Source organism: Phytophthora cinnamomi (assembly GCF_018691715.1).
Source record: "Phytophthora cinnamomi strain GKB4 chromosome Unknown Contig23, whole genome shotgun sequence".
Taxonomy (NCBI): domain Eukaryota; phylum Oomycota; class Peronosporomycetes; order Peronosporales; family Peronosporaceae; genus Phytophthora; species Phytophthora cinnamomi.
Window position 1 is genome coordinate 1,525,132 of NW_027150956.1, and position 17,772 is coordinate 1,542,903.

Below are 17,772 nucleotides of genomic sequence, written 5' to 3' on the forward strand. Positions count from 1 at the left end.
GTAAGAACTTACGCCGGACTCGCCCATACCAAATCGCTATGAACGCTAGAGATACGCACCGACGCGTTTCTTCGAGCACTGAAGTAACAATGGGCCTGAACTGTCCATGAACCGGTATTTGACAGACGATGTTACTTCAGAGTGGCCCGCGCACTTCCAGCAGCGGCAACCGTGCGGGCCCTCGCCCTGGCCGGAGCGCAGTGGCTCGACGCGACCGAGCGGAAGATAGTGTATAGCACTCCCCTCAAACAGACAGCGGGGTCACTTTGAACGTTTTGACTGGGGTGGGTCAGGTCAAAAGCGGGTGACTGCTACGCGTAGGGGGGGAGGGGAGGGCTATCCGTTGCAGGGCATTTCGACTGGATCGGCTGCGCGGGTGTGTGGTGGTGTCGACCGCAACGACGGTTGGGTGTGCTTGACCACCTCGTGTGACTTGCGTTTTTTGCATGGATGCCTCGGTACTCTTCGGGCTCGTCGGCGAAATCGACAGAAACCAACCTACCTATCTACCAAACAGCTCGTGCCGAGCTGTAACCGCAGCTGGTCGGCGATTTGCCTGCTACATCGGCATCGCCGCCGTTACGATTCAACAAGCAGCGTTAACGTGAAATCTATTGCCAGCGTTCGTCATGTGTCTTGGTGGCGGTGAGTCAGGCTGGCGTCGCTGCCGCTGTCTTGCTGCAGGAAATGCGATGCAAACAAACGCCGGGGCAGCACCGCAGTGCAACGCAGTGACCAAACCGAGTTGACGCGCAAATCGTGTTTTCCAGCGGTGCCGGCCACTATCTATGGGAAAGCATGGACACGCGCCCAGCCCGGTCAACCTATTAATAATGCGAGAAGTCGCACAAGTCCTCCAGGCGTCTTCCCGCACGAAAGAACTTCCGCCGCTTCGTTGGCGGGGACGGATTTGTGCGTGTTCGAGAGAATGATCGCGTCTCTGTGTGTTCCAGCCGAAGAAAACACGACGCCCGTCCGCTCGGAAACACATATTCCCCCCCCCCCCCCCCCCCCTCCTTGCAGGCATGTCTTTGCTGAATCGGCTCGACTAGCGTTAACTCTAAATAGGCATCGACGCCGATTCTTTTAACTACAGCGAAGAGACCGCGACCACCGAAGCGGGTGGTGCAATATGACTTGTACCACCAGCATCCGCTACTCGAATCGGGGGTCTGCAGTGCTGCCTGCGGCGAGATAGCCTCAGCTAGCTAGTTACCACCAGCACAGGCTTGGGCTCCACTAAAACCGGTATGACATCGATCTGGCCAGTACCAGCTCGGTTCGTCGAGGCAATTCTTGTTACTTCACAAATCACCCACCCCGCTCCCGCCTTAGTTAGAAACGCAGCGAGCGACTCGCGTATCTATAGCGAAAACACAATGGCAATGAGCCGCAGCAGCGTTGAACATCGTCGGAAAGAAGTCGGATCACCAAAGCCGACTGCTCAAAGTCCATTGCACATTTTGCACCACCTTGAGCACTTCCGGTCTCTCTAGACACCCTACCACCACCACCTCCACCCGTCCACCATGTCCGCCAAGGCAGCGCGCTCCAGCATGGGCCTCTTCAAGCTCTGGACCACGGACAGCGGCACCTTCCCGGTCGTCATCATCTGCAGCTTCGCTGCCGTAGCCGCCGGCGCCTCGGCCAGCCGCTATCTGCTGCACAACCCGGACGTGTGCTTCGACAAGAGCAAGCGCAACAGCTCCATGCACTACCAGAGCGAGGACGGCGCGGACTGGCGCGCGCGTCGCTTCCGCTTCGCCAACATCCACCGCAACGCCATCAACCAGTCGCGCCAGTTCGACCCGGCCTTCGCCAAGGAGGAGAACAAGAGCGTCAGCAGATAAGCGGCTTCGTTTCATGACGAGGCTTCGAGCCTGCCAGATTGCTGATAATCGGAGCGGGCGCTGTTTGGCGCTCGCTTCTCTAAACATGTACTATTTGCTTTCAGTCTCCGTTGCTTCAGGTTTTACAGTTACGCAAGTAGCAATCTCCTTTACTTTGACCTTACGCTCCATGAAGTGTTGTTTTGGACCAAGGCAAGTTGCCGCATACCGCCGAGCACATTCGGCTTGTACTAGTAGCGCGTAGTAGTTTCGGTTTGTACTAGTATCGCGTTGTAGCGGATAGTAGGGACTTATCAAGTATAGTGACGGCTTGAGGTAGTGATGGCTTGAGGTAGTGATGGCAGCACAAAGTTCACTGGGGCATGTGGTGGTAAGTGGGAAAAAAAGTTGGAAAGAAACGGCGTATTTGATGGAGGTGAACGTTACTTGAGGTAGTGACAGCAGTATAAAGGTCGCTAGTGATTCTGTTATAGCACCATGGATAACATCGTTCTACGATAAACTATGAGCAATGAATGACTTCCACAGTCCAAGCAGTGCTATAAAGCACGCTATTCACTTGAGGCGGTCGTGTATCTACTAGTATATTGTTGGTTGGTGGCACTTCAAGGACCAGCACTCCAAAAAATGTAACCATCTGGTGTTACAAAACTGACCCTGCGTGTAACAGTTGTTACTGTATTTTAGGGTATGTTTTAGGGTAGGATTTACTACTATACAAACTTTAGTATAAACGCAGAGTAGGGCAGTCCGTGGGAGCTTCGCTCCCAACTGCCTGAACTGCGTGGGGCGGCAACCTCATCACTTCTCGTTTTGGCCGCCCCTGCACAGATAGTCTTCACAGTATCTGCATCGTCAACGATAAACTGCGGTGGGCGGAGGGAGAGTAGGAGATGCTTGGGGCTGGCGGGGAAATCACGAAGTGCTGGTCATTCCCCGACCAACTGCCCTGCAGCCCAACATGTGGCTGACGGACACCCTTTATTTATCAAAACCCTTGCTAAGTAGTTGTACCACTAAACTGGTACAGTAGCCATATCTGATACATTCACCTCTCCCCATTAGGGTAGCCCTTCAGGATCGTTTGGCGGAGTCTTGATACTTGGATCGCGTCTTCTAGTCCTGGTACTCCTCGTCCTCGCGTCTGTTACGAGCTATATGTGATGAGGAAGAGCTGGAGAGCCGTGGAGAACGTCTCGGCTCGGCACTCAAGAAGTTTCCAGCTTTCGGTGCCTCCAGCTCGACAGTAACAGCTCGTCGGACCCGAGTCCCTCTGCATCAGCTCCCGACGACCTGGCGTGCTTTGTGTGTTGTGGTGTCGCAGAACACACAAATATCTTCAGATGTGGATCTCCAGCACAAACCTCAACAATCGCCGAGTTAGGTCTGCGCTTGTTGGCCTGCGCAGGGGTTGTGTCGTGTAGGAATTCACGATTTTACGAGTCCTCGTCCCTCAGCCTCGACAAATGGGACGAGTCCTACCAACAACACACGCTTCCCTCGAAAGGTCGGCGAAGATTGTTGGGATTAAACCTGAAGACCAGGTCCGATCCCTTACACCGGGCTGGAAATATGCCTTGTGTTGAAGTATCGGTCAGGAAGGTAGAGCCCACACACAGGCACCGCCAGCCACGAGCAACGGCTGGGGTGCGTAAATATAAATGCTTTCGCGCTAAACCCACTGTGGTCCCTCAGAAAGGAAGGGTACCGGGCCGGTCAAGGCCTTTGACAGGGGCGCCGAGGTGAGACCTCGGCCAAAGAGTCAAATACACTGGTGGCCACGCCGCGCACCCAGGTCAACGTACAAACGTACAGGGAGGACTCTCTACCTCCCAACACTCGGCCACTATCCACTCTTGGCCTTACCAGGGCGAACGCTCGGTCAATGTACCTTAAGCTCAACGGCAGACATACCCCGCGTCGGCCGAGCGTATCCAGACCCTACAGCTAAGCTAGCTCGACTTACCGTAGACGGACTTGACCCTGATGACTTGGTGGGAATATTATGCTCTGATTTAATAGTTAGAGGTGGTGAACCCTCGACTATAACTAATACTCAATGTCTATACAAATATCAAATATAGACCGAGCTTTGGGTCTGATCCTACAACCGGACGAGCCTTCATCTTAAGTCCGGATTCCTAATGGGATAGGAGGCAAAAGGCGCATCCGCTATGACTACCTGGAGAGCTCGGCGAGAATTTATTAGGGCCCGCCGAGCCTCGCAGTCACCAACTAGCTTTCTGTCACTCTCACGCGGTGAATGTGAGTAGCCAATAGGAGACCTCGGTCGTCTTATCTCAAACTCTCGACGCCGTTAGACCTCGGTCTGGTGGCTCCACTCCGCAGTCAAAACCCATCTCACAACGGCCCCCACCTCGACGCGAACCTGTCAGGTGGTGAGCGTCGTGGTGCACGTCATTGCTGCCAGCATGTCTGCTCCCCCGAGCCCTCGGCAAGGGCCGCGGGTCTTCACGTCGGAAGCTCTCGGCCGCGCTCTCAGGGTAAGCTATGTAGTGTCTTCGAAGCTTCGCTGGTTTCCTCATGCTAATCCTCCATGTCTTCTTTGCATGTCACAGTATGATCCAATGCCTTCATCGTGCCCTTCCCTCCTGATTCACGGCTAGGTTGGTTGAGGCCTCGGCGGGGCCAACTTCCGACTCTGACTCGCACAGCGGGGCACCTCGAGGTCCCCCGTCATTTCCTGCGCGCGACCTTCCGCCGAGAGGTGGCGCTGCGTCCAACCCCAGTGCCTCGGCTCGTTCGCCACCAACTCCCGCCTCTGATTCGCACAGCGGGGTGGTAACGAGCTCTGAGGCCGCGGGTTCAGGTCGCGTCAACGGTTCGCCTCCCTGCTCTCCGCGGAGCCCTCGGTTGGACGAGCCTGGCGGCACTTCATCCAACCCGACTCAGTATTGCCGACTCGAGGAGGGTGAGGTCTTGGAGGCGCCTTCTCGGCGCCCTCCGAACCCTCGTCGTGATGTTCTTGAAGACGCTGTCCGGGACGCCGTCGAGGATATGGTCCGAGAGCTGCAGGATCACACCGAGCAGCGTTTCGCAGACCTCGGTCACCTCATGGTCGGCTTGGTGCGTCATCCTCCGCTCCGCCTCGACTCTGATCTCGACTAGCGCCTGGTGGACGCCCAAACTCTCGGCGCGGTGATCCGTGCATTTGCTCCAGATGCGCCGTCGCCTGCCCCCGGCTGGGACGCAGAGATGACTGACCTTCGGGCGGAGGTTCGTTACTACCAAGAACAGCTCACGTACAGTGATGCGCTGCTACGCCGAGAAGTGGACGAGCGTCGCAAGTTCGAGGTCCTCTGCAACCAAGCCTCGTTCGAGCGCAACCAGCTCGCTGAAAAGTTTCGAGTCACTCGGGAGGAGCGAGACTTCCTTTTCTCGCAAGATGGACATCGCGGTGAATGCACTCCGGCAGAGCGCTGAGATGTCTGACAACTTGAAGGCTCGATGCTCCAAGTCTGAGAGCCCGATCAGGGAACTTCGGGCGGTCATCAAGAAAGCCCGAGAGGGGTTCAAGTCGGGGCTAATTTCGTACACGAAGGCAGTGGAGAGGTTTAACACATTCATCCGCCAGCTAGACGCTCAACGAGCCAGTTTGTGTGGCCTCGACCTCCCCGATGACTCGTGGCTTCCGCCTGTGGTTTCCTCGTTGCTCGGAGAGCTCGACGAGCTGGGCTTGCGATTGTCCGAGGTCGCGGTGGGCTCCAAGCGTCCTCACCCGACCCCCTCGGCCTCGACGACCAGCTCCCAAAATGTCTCCGGACCATCACAGACGGCTCGCATCAGCATTCCACCTGACTCCTCGGTCGAGCTGTCGGACGACGAGACCATTACTGCCCCGCCAGCCAAGCGTCTGAAGCGTTCAGCCAAGGTCTCGGGGAAGCCGTCGTCTCATACCAAGCTCCCGCCGACGCTTGCGGCAACGAAGTCCCAAGTTCAAGCCAGGCGTACCTCTCGCCTTGGTAAGCCGTCGGTGGATCTAAGGGCTAAAGCAGCAGCGAAAGCAGCCAAGTCTCGGCCAGATTCTGGTGCTATTCCGCGACCCACGGCCCAGGACTCGTCATCGCCGCCGCACGGGTCGTCTCCTCCGCGTGGAGGCGGGACTGGCAGCACGAGGACTCGGCCGGCCAACAGGCCTTCAACGGCGAGTAGTGGTTCTCTTTCCCAGTCACCGCTGGAAGTCTTGGAGGTCGACGCCGACACCTCGGTCCACGAGCCTCCATCGCCGCATCCGTCCGATTCTTCGACAAACTCACTGCCCGGCTCGCCAGCTAGGCCTGAGGATGCAGAGGTTCCAACTTCGCCTCCGGCCCCACCGGAGTCTCCGGACGACGAGTTGGAAGCTGGCCGAGATCTCGAAGAGAAGGCGCCGGCCCCTGTCGACCGGGATTCTCCATTCAAGGAGTCGGTGATGATCAAGCCTCGTCGGGACGGCCGTCCGGTTCGTCCTGCTGCTACCGTGGCCTCACTCTATTCGAAATCATCGGTCGAGCAGGAAAATGCTCCCGATGACTTCGTCTTGGGCCTCGATGGAACCTCGGAGGCGGGACCCGAGGTTACGGACCTTACTGGACGTGATGCTGGAGATGGGTTTCGGTTTGGGAAGCCGTCCGAGAATTTCTGGAGGGAGAGTCTGTCAAAGAGGTTTCCCCAGCAACAGAAGCCGGGCAAGGCGAAGAAGCCTGCTGCTCCTCCCTCAAAAGCTCCTTCCAAGAAACGTCGGCAGCGCAAGACATCCCCGCCACCGAGCCTCCGTCGTGAACGTGGCGAGCCTACGAAAAGTCGGCAAACTACTTCTAAGGATGCCACGACTGGGCCAGCTCGGAAGACCGACACCTCGGCTTCGTCCGAGAAAACTTCTGGTCTCTCCACGAAAACCTCGCCGGACGACGCGTTGGATCTTCTCGAGCCTCCTTTCACGGCCCCGGGTGCTCGGGCCTGCTGGCAGAAAATATTGGAAGTTCGGGTGCCTCGGCCTGCTGACAGTGAAGTCGCGGTGGAGTACTCGGCCGAGGGCATTGCTGCCTTCGCGGATTGGGAAAGGTCGGCCCATCCGTACCAGCAATTCTTGGCGAGCCTCCCTGCTGATCCTTGTTTGTTCAGCGCCGCCGAATTCATGCCGGACGAGCGCATCTCGATACGGGCAGATGGTCTCCCGTTGGTGGTCAAGTTCTGGCGACAGTTCAACGGCCGAGCGGTCGGCCCCACCGAGAAGAACGACTTGGGTTTCGCCTTGTACGAGCGCTCGCATTGGATTTCCCCGGCTGCTGTCGAGCGATGGCTCCAGCAACTTGCCGAAGAGCTCGGTGAGGGTTCTCCCGCTTACGTCGAGGCGCTCGAAGCTTGGACAGACTACCATTCTAACCGGAATGGGCGTGCCGATCGTCTCCGCCTCCGGATCCCCTACCGTCTGTGGCCTCGGTGTTACCCGGATTCGCACGGGCGCATCCACTGCACCCCGGAAGTCATGTTCGAGCCCTCGGTTCCCATTTACTCCGTGGATAATTTGCTGTGGACCCCTATGACTGCGGACTGGTGCACCGAGGTGACGGAGCTGGATGGTCACGAGCCCTGGCGGAACTGTTGGGTGGATGTGCCTGCGGCGCATCCTTACAACACCATCTTCGCCCCCTGCAACCCAGCGGTCCCGGTCTTCGTTCCTCGTGGGATGACCCTACAGCAAGTTGCGTCGGCTATCACTGTCGATCCCTCGCTGGACCCCAAGCTGGTCACCGCGCCGTGGGTTCGCAAGTTCTCCCGCTTCCACGCTTCGCCGGATACTAGGGCCCCTGCTGAGGCTGGAGACTCGGCAGCCGAGGGCTCGGAGCTGAGGAGGGGAAGTCTGCGCGTTCCCGCGGCGGAGTGTCGACAGAGCGTTCGGCCCAAGACTCGGTTGAAGAGGCTGCGGACGCTCACGACGGTCACGTGGATGAGGCTCAAACTGCCACTCCTCGCTCGGGAGCACGTGCAGTTCCTCCGGCCGATCACTCGAGCGACGAAGACTTCGACGACGAGCGCGCGGTCGGTGGCTCTGCTCCGGAAGCTGGAGGGTCGGAGGCTCGACCCAGAACGGGGGAGCCCCAAGAGGCGCGCCTCACAGTACTGGCTCGGGTCGCTTCTAACTCGGACTCTTGAACCCTCGGTCTCTTGTTTCCGCTTTCATGTTTGCAGCTGTAGTTAGCTCAGGGTCACTCAGTGATTGTAGCGTAAGGGTAGCTAGCTCTCAGGTTTTCGCTAATCGTCTTTTCATCATCTTTGCGTATCTCATCACCTTTCTCCAATCGTAATCTCCACTCGTAAGCTCGTTCCAATTACATGCAAATATACAATCATTTTTTGGTGCAGTAGTCGTTTTCGTCTGCTTGGGTGGGCTGCATCGCCCCACCGGCAGTTCATCATCCGCGACAGGTTACAGCTAGTCCTCGTCAGCGACTTGGACCATTTGCAACCGTCGGTCGCGGCGTTTCTCGCGCAAGTAGTCATACAGCAGGCCGCCGCAAGACAAGTTGGCGGCTGGCTCCCACGAGGGCTCGTCGTAACCGGCCCACTTCACCAGGAACTCTCTGACCGAGCGCTCGGTGCTGTTCGAGAGTGGAACTCGATCGTCTAAGATCGCCTCCACCTCGTACTCGCCAGCGAGCTGGTCTGGCTCCCAGCTGTCTTCGGGCAGCAGCTCCTCGTCAAAGTCAAGTCTCGATCCCTCGGTGACTTCTGGGGTCAGCCGAGTTCTCGGTCGATCGCCGAATTCGCTCACAGCTTTTAATCGCGACACATGTACCACCGGGTAGAACCGGTATCCACTTCGATCAGGCAGCTCCAACTCATATGCATACTCGTCGACCTTTTTCTTGACACGGAAAGGTCCATGCCAGCGATGTGCAAGTTTCTTTGTCAGCCCAGGTTTCACGCGCTCCATGTATAACCACACTCGATCTCCAGGTTTGAACAGAGAGTTCGCCACCGACTCTTCGTCGGCTCCATCAGTTCTGCCGACTCCTCGTTCACCGTCGGAAACGTCGTCCTGTACTGACTCAGGCATGGCTGCCCTCTCCAGTCCGCTCAACGTGGCGTTATGCTTCTCAGCACGCCGAGCCTTCTCGGTCGCCTGATACTCTTTAGCCATAGCCAGGGCGATCTCTTGTTGTCGGTTGACTTCACGTCGCCACGCTAAGGCGTCGGACTGCCGGCCGAGCCCTTGCTTAAGAGACGAAGACATCGCTCGAAGGCTCGACCGAGCGTCCCAACCATGCACGAGATAGAATGGGGTGTCCTTCCTTGTAGCATCATGCGAATTGTTGATAGCGAAGATGAGCTTTTCCACAATCTCATCCCAATCTTGCTGGAGCGGGTCCTCCGCATACACTCGCACAGACTGCATTACGGTCTTAACCGAGCGTTCCTGCTGGCCATTTGCTTGTGGACGATAGCTTAGTGTAGCCCGAGACCTCGATTGCATTATCTCGGTGAATGCTTGGAAGACCTCGCTCATGAAACGAGGATCACGGTCGTGACGTATCAACGACGGTGCACCGAACCTTCGGTAGACGCATTCCTCGAACGCTTGTGCCACAGAGAGGGCTGACGTGTCGGCCATGGCTTTACCCGTGACAAAACCCGTGAATGCGCACTGAAATAGCAACAGTACGGTGTTCCCTCGCCGAGTCCTCGGCAGAGGTATAACGAAGTCCATCGATACAATTTGCATCGGGCGCTCGGCCAGGATGTTCCCTGGTGAGTACCCACGGAATTGTGGGACGCTTTTACTTGAGCTACAGTCCGGGCACGAGCGCACATGCCGCTCCACATCAGCGAACAGGCCGATCCAGTAATAGTCCGCCTTAACTCGGTGGTAGGTGCGGACGATACCTTGATGTCCGCCCTCCAGTGAGTCATGGCAGCTCTGTAGGACCTCCTGGACCATCGTTGTCGGCACCACCATCCTAAATGTAGTCTCGTCGGTCCGTTCCTTTCCCCACCGACGGTTCACTCCAAGGAAATAAAGCAATCCATCTTCACTCAGTGCAAACTTGTCGGCCATTTTCCAGGCTTCGCGAGCGGCTTTGTAACTCAGATTGCCTCTTCTCCTTTCAGCACCGTCTTTAGGTTCGACCAGCGTAATTCTTCATCTTGGGCGTCGCTTATGCGTCGGCGGTGCTCTTCCGGCACCACCGAGGGATCAATGCCGTCAGCACTCGGTTCGTGCACCGCTGTTGCATCAATCCTCGGCTGTGCCTGTTCGTCGTTTAAACCCTCGGTGCTGGCCCCAGTTGGGCCTGACGCGTGTTCTACGCGGCCTGGATCGATCACCGAGACTTCCTTCGCAAAGCGGACGTGTTTCCGCCGCTCTTTTGCTTGGCGTCTGGTCACCGCGGCTACATATCCCGATTCCCGTACAAAATCGACAAAAGTTCGACTACGATTTTGGTCGTGCGGTGTCAGTACTTGGACTGAGTTGACAGAACGTGTAGTCTCTTCCGCCGAGTTTTCCGAAGCGTCCGCCGAGCCTTCGTAGATAACTTCTCGGATTCGATTCAACTCCATCAATTCTTGCTTCCTTTCATCACTGTCCACTACTACCGAGGCCTTCTTTTCCAATGTTTCGCTCGCAAGCGAATCAGCGGCCGCATTAAGTTCACGTATTTCATGCAGGTATTTCACCGAGCGAAGTCTCGCCGTGAGTTCCTTGTGCTTGTTCAGTTGTGCCATTAACGACTCTTTACGACAAGCGATCACCCCTAGGGATTGCTGGATTGCGAGTCTCGAGTCTCCCACGATAACTAAGTCCTCTGCCCCATGTCCTAGGGCCGCCGAGACGCCATTATTCATGCCTGTGTACTCGGCGAGGTTTACCGTCGTGGCCTCGAGAAAAGCACTCGCAGCGATCACTATATTCCATTCCGGGAGTTTCCACAAAATCCAGGCACAACTGCCATAGCCACCGTGTTTTTCGGTTTTGGCTGATCCATCGAACGAGAGTACAAAACCTTGGTGTGCACGGGGTAGTCGCGCATATAGCAACTGGGGGTCCATACGAACAATCGGGGAACCACATGTCGGTGGGGTTACCGGGGCCAGCGAGTCTTCGAGGTCGACGAAACTAGTAATAGTCGACTGCAAAAGTTGCGCAAAAGCGCAATCTTTCTCCTTAACTCGCTGCACCACCAGGTGCCACGGCGACAGTAATACCGCAAATTGGGTAGCTCGTCCAAACAGAGTCTTCGACTTGTGGACCCAGTCGAGTGTTGAAAATCGCGTGTAGACATGGATGGTCCGGCCTGCGAGTTGGGTGTAACACACCTTCAACATTTGGAGCAGGGCCAGGACCTCCTTTTCGGCCGGGTGATAATTCATCTCTGCGTCCTTAAGGACTCGGCCGCAGAATCGTACTGGGTGCATTTTGCCACCGTGTTCTTGCATCAGCGTTGTACTGAGCGCCCACCCATTGGCAAAGAGTGTTACGTGGACTGCTCGGTCACGGTCGAAGTGTCGGAGGATCGGTGCCTCACCGACCTTTCGTTGTAACGCAGCAAAGCTTCGCTTGGCGGCACTGAGGTCACCCCCGTCTGTGAAATCTTCGTCCTTCAGCTGGTATAGTGTCGCTCCATATACTGCAAAGTCTTGGGTGAACCGGCTGTAGTAATTTAGCGCACCGAGGAATGCTTGTACCCCCTTTTTCGACCGAGGAAATGAAAGCTCGGCTACTGCTTTGAGCTTTTTGGGGTCAGCTCTGATGCCTTCTCGCGTCACCTCATGCGACAAAAAATCAACCTTGGGCTGCACAAAGATGCTCTTAGTGAAGCTCACATTAATACGGCATTCTTCGAAGCGGGCGAGCAGTCGGTCCAAAGTCTCGAGGCAGTCGTCAAACGACTCACCCCCGAAGCAAATATCGTCCACAAATGATCGGCGCCCGAATACCGAGACTAGCGAGGACTCGTCGGGTTCTCCAGTTGCGAACATGTCGGCCGCCGGGCTATTAATGAGTTCCGCGACCGAGTCTTCGGCCCGAGTGCTGTCGCAGCTTGCTTCAAACTTCGTGGGTGCTTGGTTTGGGTCAGGTGACGGATCGTCCGACGGTTCAGCCAGGGTCCGTCCGAGGGTTCGACCAAGGTCTCGGTCACTCTCCTCCGCACACCGCATTAACTCTGCGTAGTGTTTCCATCCACCTTTCGGTTGTACAAACCCCCACAGTGCATTATCGAGCATGCGTTGGTAAATCATCGGTGCATTCTTTAGTCCAAAAGGCATCCTGAGCCACTCAAAGTGACCGAGGGCACACACGAAGGCCGAGATTTGGCGAGCCGTCGTTGTCATCATAATCGCCCAAAATCCACTTGCCGCATCCAACGAGCAGTACCACAGATACTTCTCGTGGTCGGTGAGAAGGTCATCGACCAGAGGCATTGCATATTCCATGATTGCGGTGATGGCATTCACCATCTTGTAATCAATGCATAGCCGGATGTCCTCGCCGTTCTTTTTCAACACAATTACGATTGGCGAAGCCCACGGGCTGTTCGAAAACGCTATCAGGCCTGCCTTGAGCAGGCCTCGTAGTAGTTCGTACAACTTCCGTAGGTGCCGAAGGGGCACTCGCCGAGCTCTCTGTTTGATGGGCGAGTGTTCGTTCACATCGATATCACACACCACCCCATAAGCGGGTGGAGGCAAAGCATTTCCACTACAGATCGTGATCTTCTCGTGCTTCTTGAACACTTCCACAACGCGATCCTGGCGTTCCGCACTCACTCCTGGGAGACGCACATTCGGCGCCGAGTAGTCGAGGTCTGTCACCGAGGTCTCCGTTAGATGGGGAAGGAACGCCAGTTCGTGAGCGTAGTCCTCTAAGTTGATTTCATTGGGCATGTGCTCCGACGAGGGTTGATCACCCCCGTCATCTGCGCCCTCTTCCGTCGCCAACACAGTACCTACAGACAGGTACGTCGCTTCTAGGGTATCCGTCGAGTCTTCCCCCGCCGACTCCTCGGCCGAGTCTTCAGACAGCCCAGGCTTACGCTGGTAATAAGTGGATTCCACCGCCTCTGGGGCCTCATCGGTAGACACGCTTAGTTCTGAGCTCACGTCGGAGCCATCGTCGCTGGGCTGGTCGAACGTGATTTCGTTCGTAACTTTCGCCGAGGTCTCGGTACTAGTGTACTCAAGCTCGGCGCGCTGAGTAGGGAGCGCCGCCGGATCATCACCCACTGGTGAGCCGTCGGCGGCAAGTTGCTCCATCTCTTTGTGCCTCGCGAGTTCTCGTTCCCAAAGCTCGGCGCAGCTTAAACGGCACGCCTGGCCCGGCGAGTCATCAGGCGGCCGAGGTTTTATTCCGGCCGGGATTGGATAACTCGGCCGATCAACCGCCGGTGGTTGCGCGGCTAGCCACTTCTGGTAGAGTTCGTACTCGCGCTGGAGCAAATCCTCGTCGCGAGATTCCTCATATGCGGCCACCTGCCACTCTCGGTACTTGGTCGACTCCAACCGAGTGTACCCCTCATCATACGGGAGGTCCCCAATTGGGACCCACAGGAGCAGGGGCGTGTGAGCTCGGCAAGACAACAGCCGGTCGCTCACATTTGTCACTCGTACTCGAGAGACCTTGCCCCGTCTAAACGCTTTCACCGTGGGCACCAACGTCTCGGTCCGGCGTATCCACAGCTCGTGGGTCTCCTCCGAGGGTTGGCGCTTCGGTGGTCGATAGTCAACCCACTCGTGACCAGGGATAAGTAAATCCTCGGCGGGTCCGCTGTTGATGTGTGGACCGAGACTTCGTTCATCGAGCATGTTCTTCGTCTTGATGAGCGGAATGCTCACCTCGCCCGGCAGTTTGGCAGTCGCGTGGAACATGTCCAGGCGCACTCCAGCCGGAATCATAAAGTCGGTGCCGAGGACTACGTCCACACCGGCGCCATGATCCACAATCCACAAATCAAACTCGTACACTCGTTCCCAGCCGAGCGTCACTTTGACCAAGGCTCGGCGCTCTGTAGCCATCGTTCCTTTGGTAAACCCTTGTGTTTCCATACAGCGGCCGTGACCCTGAATTTCACGCAGCCGCAACTTCTTTGCAAATCTCTCCGAGGTCACACTCACATTCGCTCCTGTGTCCAAAAGGACTCGGGTGCGCACACCATTTACCGCGCCTCTGGCCAGAGCACTCATCCGAACCCTCTGGTCGAATTTCCACGCGGACCACCACCCCAGCCTCTCGCCCGGGAGTAGCTTCAGCACTCCACCGAGCTTTGGGCTGGTGCGTCCTACCGGCACCGCGCTTGAAACCCAAGCCTCTGTGTCATTTCCATCTTCATCTTCATCGTTCGCGTCACTCATTTCGCCTCCACCGAGGTTTCCACCTCTCTCCTTTTCATTTTCCATCGGGTTCATATATTCCTTGTTATGGTTCGGCCATTTGCACTTCCCCACGAACGCGTAGACACAGTCTGCGTCGATCGCGGGTTCGGCTAACTGTGACAGCCCGATTGGGACCAACCCAGTTTCAGTTGGCGGGCTGCCTAGTTTAAATGGCCACCGAAGACTAGGCCTTGGAGCTCGGGGATGAGGTCCTTCTTCTCAACCTTCGTTCGAAGGAGAGAAGTGAGCGCTTGCAGAGCTTCACATTTTCCGACATCATGCACTTGCTGACATAGCTTGCAGCGACGGTAGCAGTAGTGGGCCGAGTGATCGAGCCCTCCGCATGCAGCGCACGGTCCATATTGACGGGGGCGACCCTCGCGGTTATCGCGGCCGAGGTTTCGATTTCCTCGGTCGACGTTTCGACCGAAGTCGCCATTCTTGCGCTGACGGTGGTCGGAGCGGGCATAGGTCCCGTCTGCCGCTGCACGTCTTTCATGATCGTTCGCCGCGGCTACGTGCCCACCTTCATCTTCGGAGTTGTAGTCATCACTATAGTCGCCGCCACATTGATCGTCCTCAGAGTAGAGGCTGTTGCCAGCTTCGCTCTCGCTACTGCTGTACGAGTGTCGGCGTGGTGACGAACGCTCAGTCCGGCCACCCCTAGACCCTCGGACTTGGAGTTCGGTCATCATGTCGGCGAGCGAAGCCTCTGCCAGCGAGATTCGCGGCACATGACGCGAGTCATCGCGACGGCGGTCAAAGTCTCGGTCCCGACGATCGTATCGGTCGCGACGGTAACCGTCACGCGAAGAGTCGGTGCGTCGGTCATCGCGTCGACGAGTACTGTCACGGCTTCTCGGTGAGTTAGCCGAAGTCTCGCGGGACTGTCCACGCTCTTCCAACTTCAGGATGTCATTAATCATGTCTTCCAACTCGTGAATGTCCTTCACTCGAACGTGGCAGAGCCGCCGTTCGAGTCCTCGGTCCCCACACGACTCGAGGAATCGGTGCACATGGTCTTTCGCATCGAGACCACCCTTCTCGAACTGGAGGCCAGCGTTGCGAGCGTAGCCATTCAGTCGGTTTAGGTAGTCGCAAATGTGCTCGGCACCATCCCTCTTCGCCGAGTAGTACCGAGCCTTAGCAGACTGCTTGAATTGCGAGCAGTAGTACTTAATGAAGGCGTCGCTGAGCAACTTCCACTGGCGTTTGGTTTTCCTCGGAAGTTGACGGTACCAGTGAAGGGCACCGTCCCGAAGGCTTAACTCAAACGCCATGCACCACTCGTTGGGCGGTGTGTGAGTGCCCTTCATCTCGTAGACGAAAGCTCGGAGCCACTGCATCGAGTTTTCACTCTTGTTGCGGGCTCCGGAAAAATGCTTGATCTGAGCGAGGGGTCGGTGGGTCGCGAGCTCAATTCTCGGCGTAGAGCTCAAGCGCTCCATCTCGCTCACCTCCCGGATCTGGCGGGCCAATTCGTCACTAGGACTGTCGCGGGCGTCAACGTGGTCCAGGTAGTCATCATCATCATCATCCTCGTCAGAGGAGGCCGACCGAGGGGCGAACCGTCGGTATGTTTTCCCGCGTTGTGTACTGCGAGTGGGCTTCGACCCCTCAGTGCGCGAAATGCGTTCCGCGCGGCTCGTCGACCGGGGAGTCACCATGTGCGAATCTTGGAAGTACGGCGTACCCTCGGTACGGACCGAAAACACACCATCAGTAGTCTGCCGTCTGGTCGAGCTCTCTGGTTTCTTCTGAGGTGTCTGTGGGAGTGGGACTTTCGACGGGTCGTCCTCCTCCTGCTCCGCCGAGGCCTTGGTTTGGCCAGCCAGGCCGATGTCTGTGGTGCCAAAGCTCAGACGGAGCTTGCGCTTCCACTTCTGGAGCTCACGGCCCGCTATGGCAGGGGGCCAGTCACGGATTGCAGCATCCGAGGGGTGAGTTTGCGGCTCACACCCCATAGCCCGAATGAGCGAGACCGTGTCCTCGGCCACCTGAGTGGTATTGATAGAGTTTACTGGCCAGGCCAGCTCGCCCTTCAACTCCACCCAGATGGCTTGTCGGATTGACTTGGGCGAGAATTGCTGCATCCACTCGCTTTCTTCCATCATTTGCTTGAACACTCCTCCAAGCACCTTGTTTGCAGCTGGAGTGCTGCCATTCATCGGCGGCCGGTTGCCTTGGGCAACTTGAGGACCCTTAGTAACCTGCACCAGGGCTTTCAAGCCCTCGGTGCCGTCCTCATAGTCGTCGTAGGCGTGGTCCGGCTCCGCCACTTCATCAAATTCTTCGACGAGGTTTCGCGAGAGCGAGCGGGGAACCCCGCTGTGTCCCGCGGACAACATCGCGTCTTCCTGGTCGTCCGTCTCCTGCATCGCTGCAGATGACTTCTCTTCCAGGTCATCATAGTCCATCATTTCATCTTTGGCGTCGGAATCTTCATCCACCGACTCTTCGAAGCTGACCGACCGTTCGGTGATCACCGACAACCGAGACGTCAAGTCGCTAGCGACGGTTGACGAGTACTCGGTGGGTCCGCGCGTCGACTTTGCCGGCGTTGCTGGTACCGCTGACTTGGATCCGTTCGCCATCTTGTCCTTCTTGTTCTTGTTCTCTTCTCTCTTCTTCTTCCTTCTCTCCTCAATGCTCGTTAAGGGGCAATACCTACACAGACCGCAACAACAAACACTCGGTCACACCAGTCCCGGGTCGCGGCACCAGTTGTCGTGTAGGAATTCACGATTTTACGAGTCCTCGTCCCTCAGCCTCGACAAATGGGACGAGTCCTACCAACAACACACGCTTCCCTCGAAAGGTCGGCGAAGATTGTTGGGATTAAACCTGAAGACCAGGTCCGATCCCTTACACCGGGCTGGAAATATGCCTTGTGTTGAAGTATCGGTCAGGAAGGTAGAGCCCACACACAGGCACCGCCAGCCACGAGCAACGGCTGGGGTGCGTAAATATAAACGCTTTCGCGCTAAACCCACTGTGGTCCCTCAGAAAGGAAGGGTACCGGGCCGGTCAAGGCCTTTAACAGGGGCGCCGAGGTGAAACCTCGGCCAAAGAGTCAAATACACTGGGGGGCCACGCCACGCACCCAGGTCAACGTACAAACGTACAGGGAGGACTCTCTACCTCCCAACACTCGGCCACTATCCACTCTTGGCCTTACCAGGGCGAACTCTCGGTCAATGTACCTTAAGCTCACCGGCAGACATACCCCGCGTCGGCCGAGCGTATCCTGACCCTACAGCTAAGCTAGCTCGACTTACCGTAGACGGACTTGACCCTGATGGCTTGGGGGGAATATTCTGCTCTGATTTAATAGTTAGAGGCGGTGAGGCCTCGACTATAACTAATCCCTAATGTCTATACAAATATCTAATATGGACCGAGCCTTCGGTCTAATCCTACAACCGGACGAGCCTTCGTCTTAAGTCCGGATTCCTAATAGGAGGCAAAAAGGGTATCCACTATGACTACCTGGAGGGCTCGGCGGGAATTTATTAGGACCCGCCGAGCCCCACAGTCACTAACTAGCTTT

At 56.8% G+C, this 17,772-nt stretch overlaps 1 protein-coding gene across 1 annotated transcript; it reads left to right on the top strand.

Moving 5' to 3' along the window:
- Positions 1-1,529: 1,529 nt before the first annotated feature.
- On the top strand, positions 1,530-1,850 carry IUM83_05215 (Phosphatidylinositol 3; the record flags this gene model as incomplete). The annotated part of the gene is made up of 1 exon (XM_067929341.1): positions 1,530-1,850. One exon carries the CDS (start codon positions 1,530-1,532, stop codon positions 1,848-1,850), a length of 321 nt encoding a protein of 106 aa, XP_067794656.1.
- Positions 1,851-17,772: the final 15,922 nt, after the last annotated feature.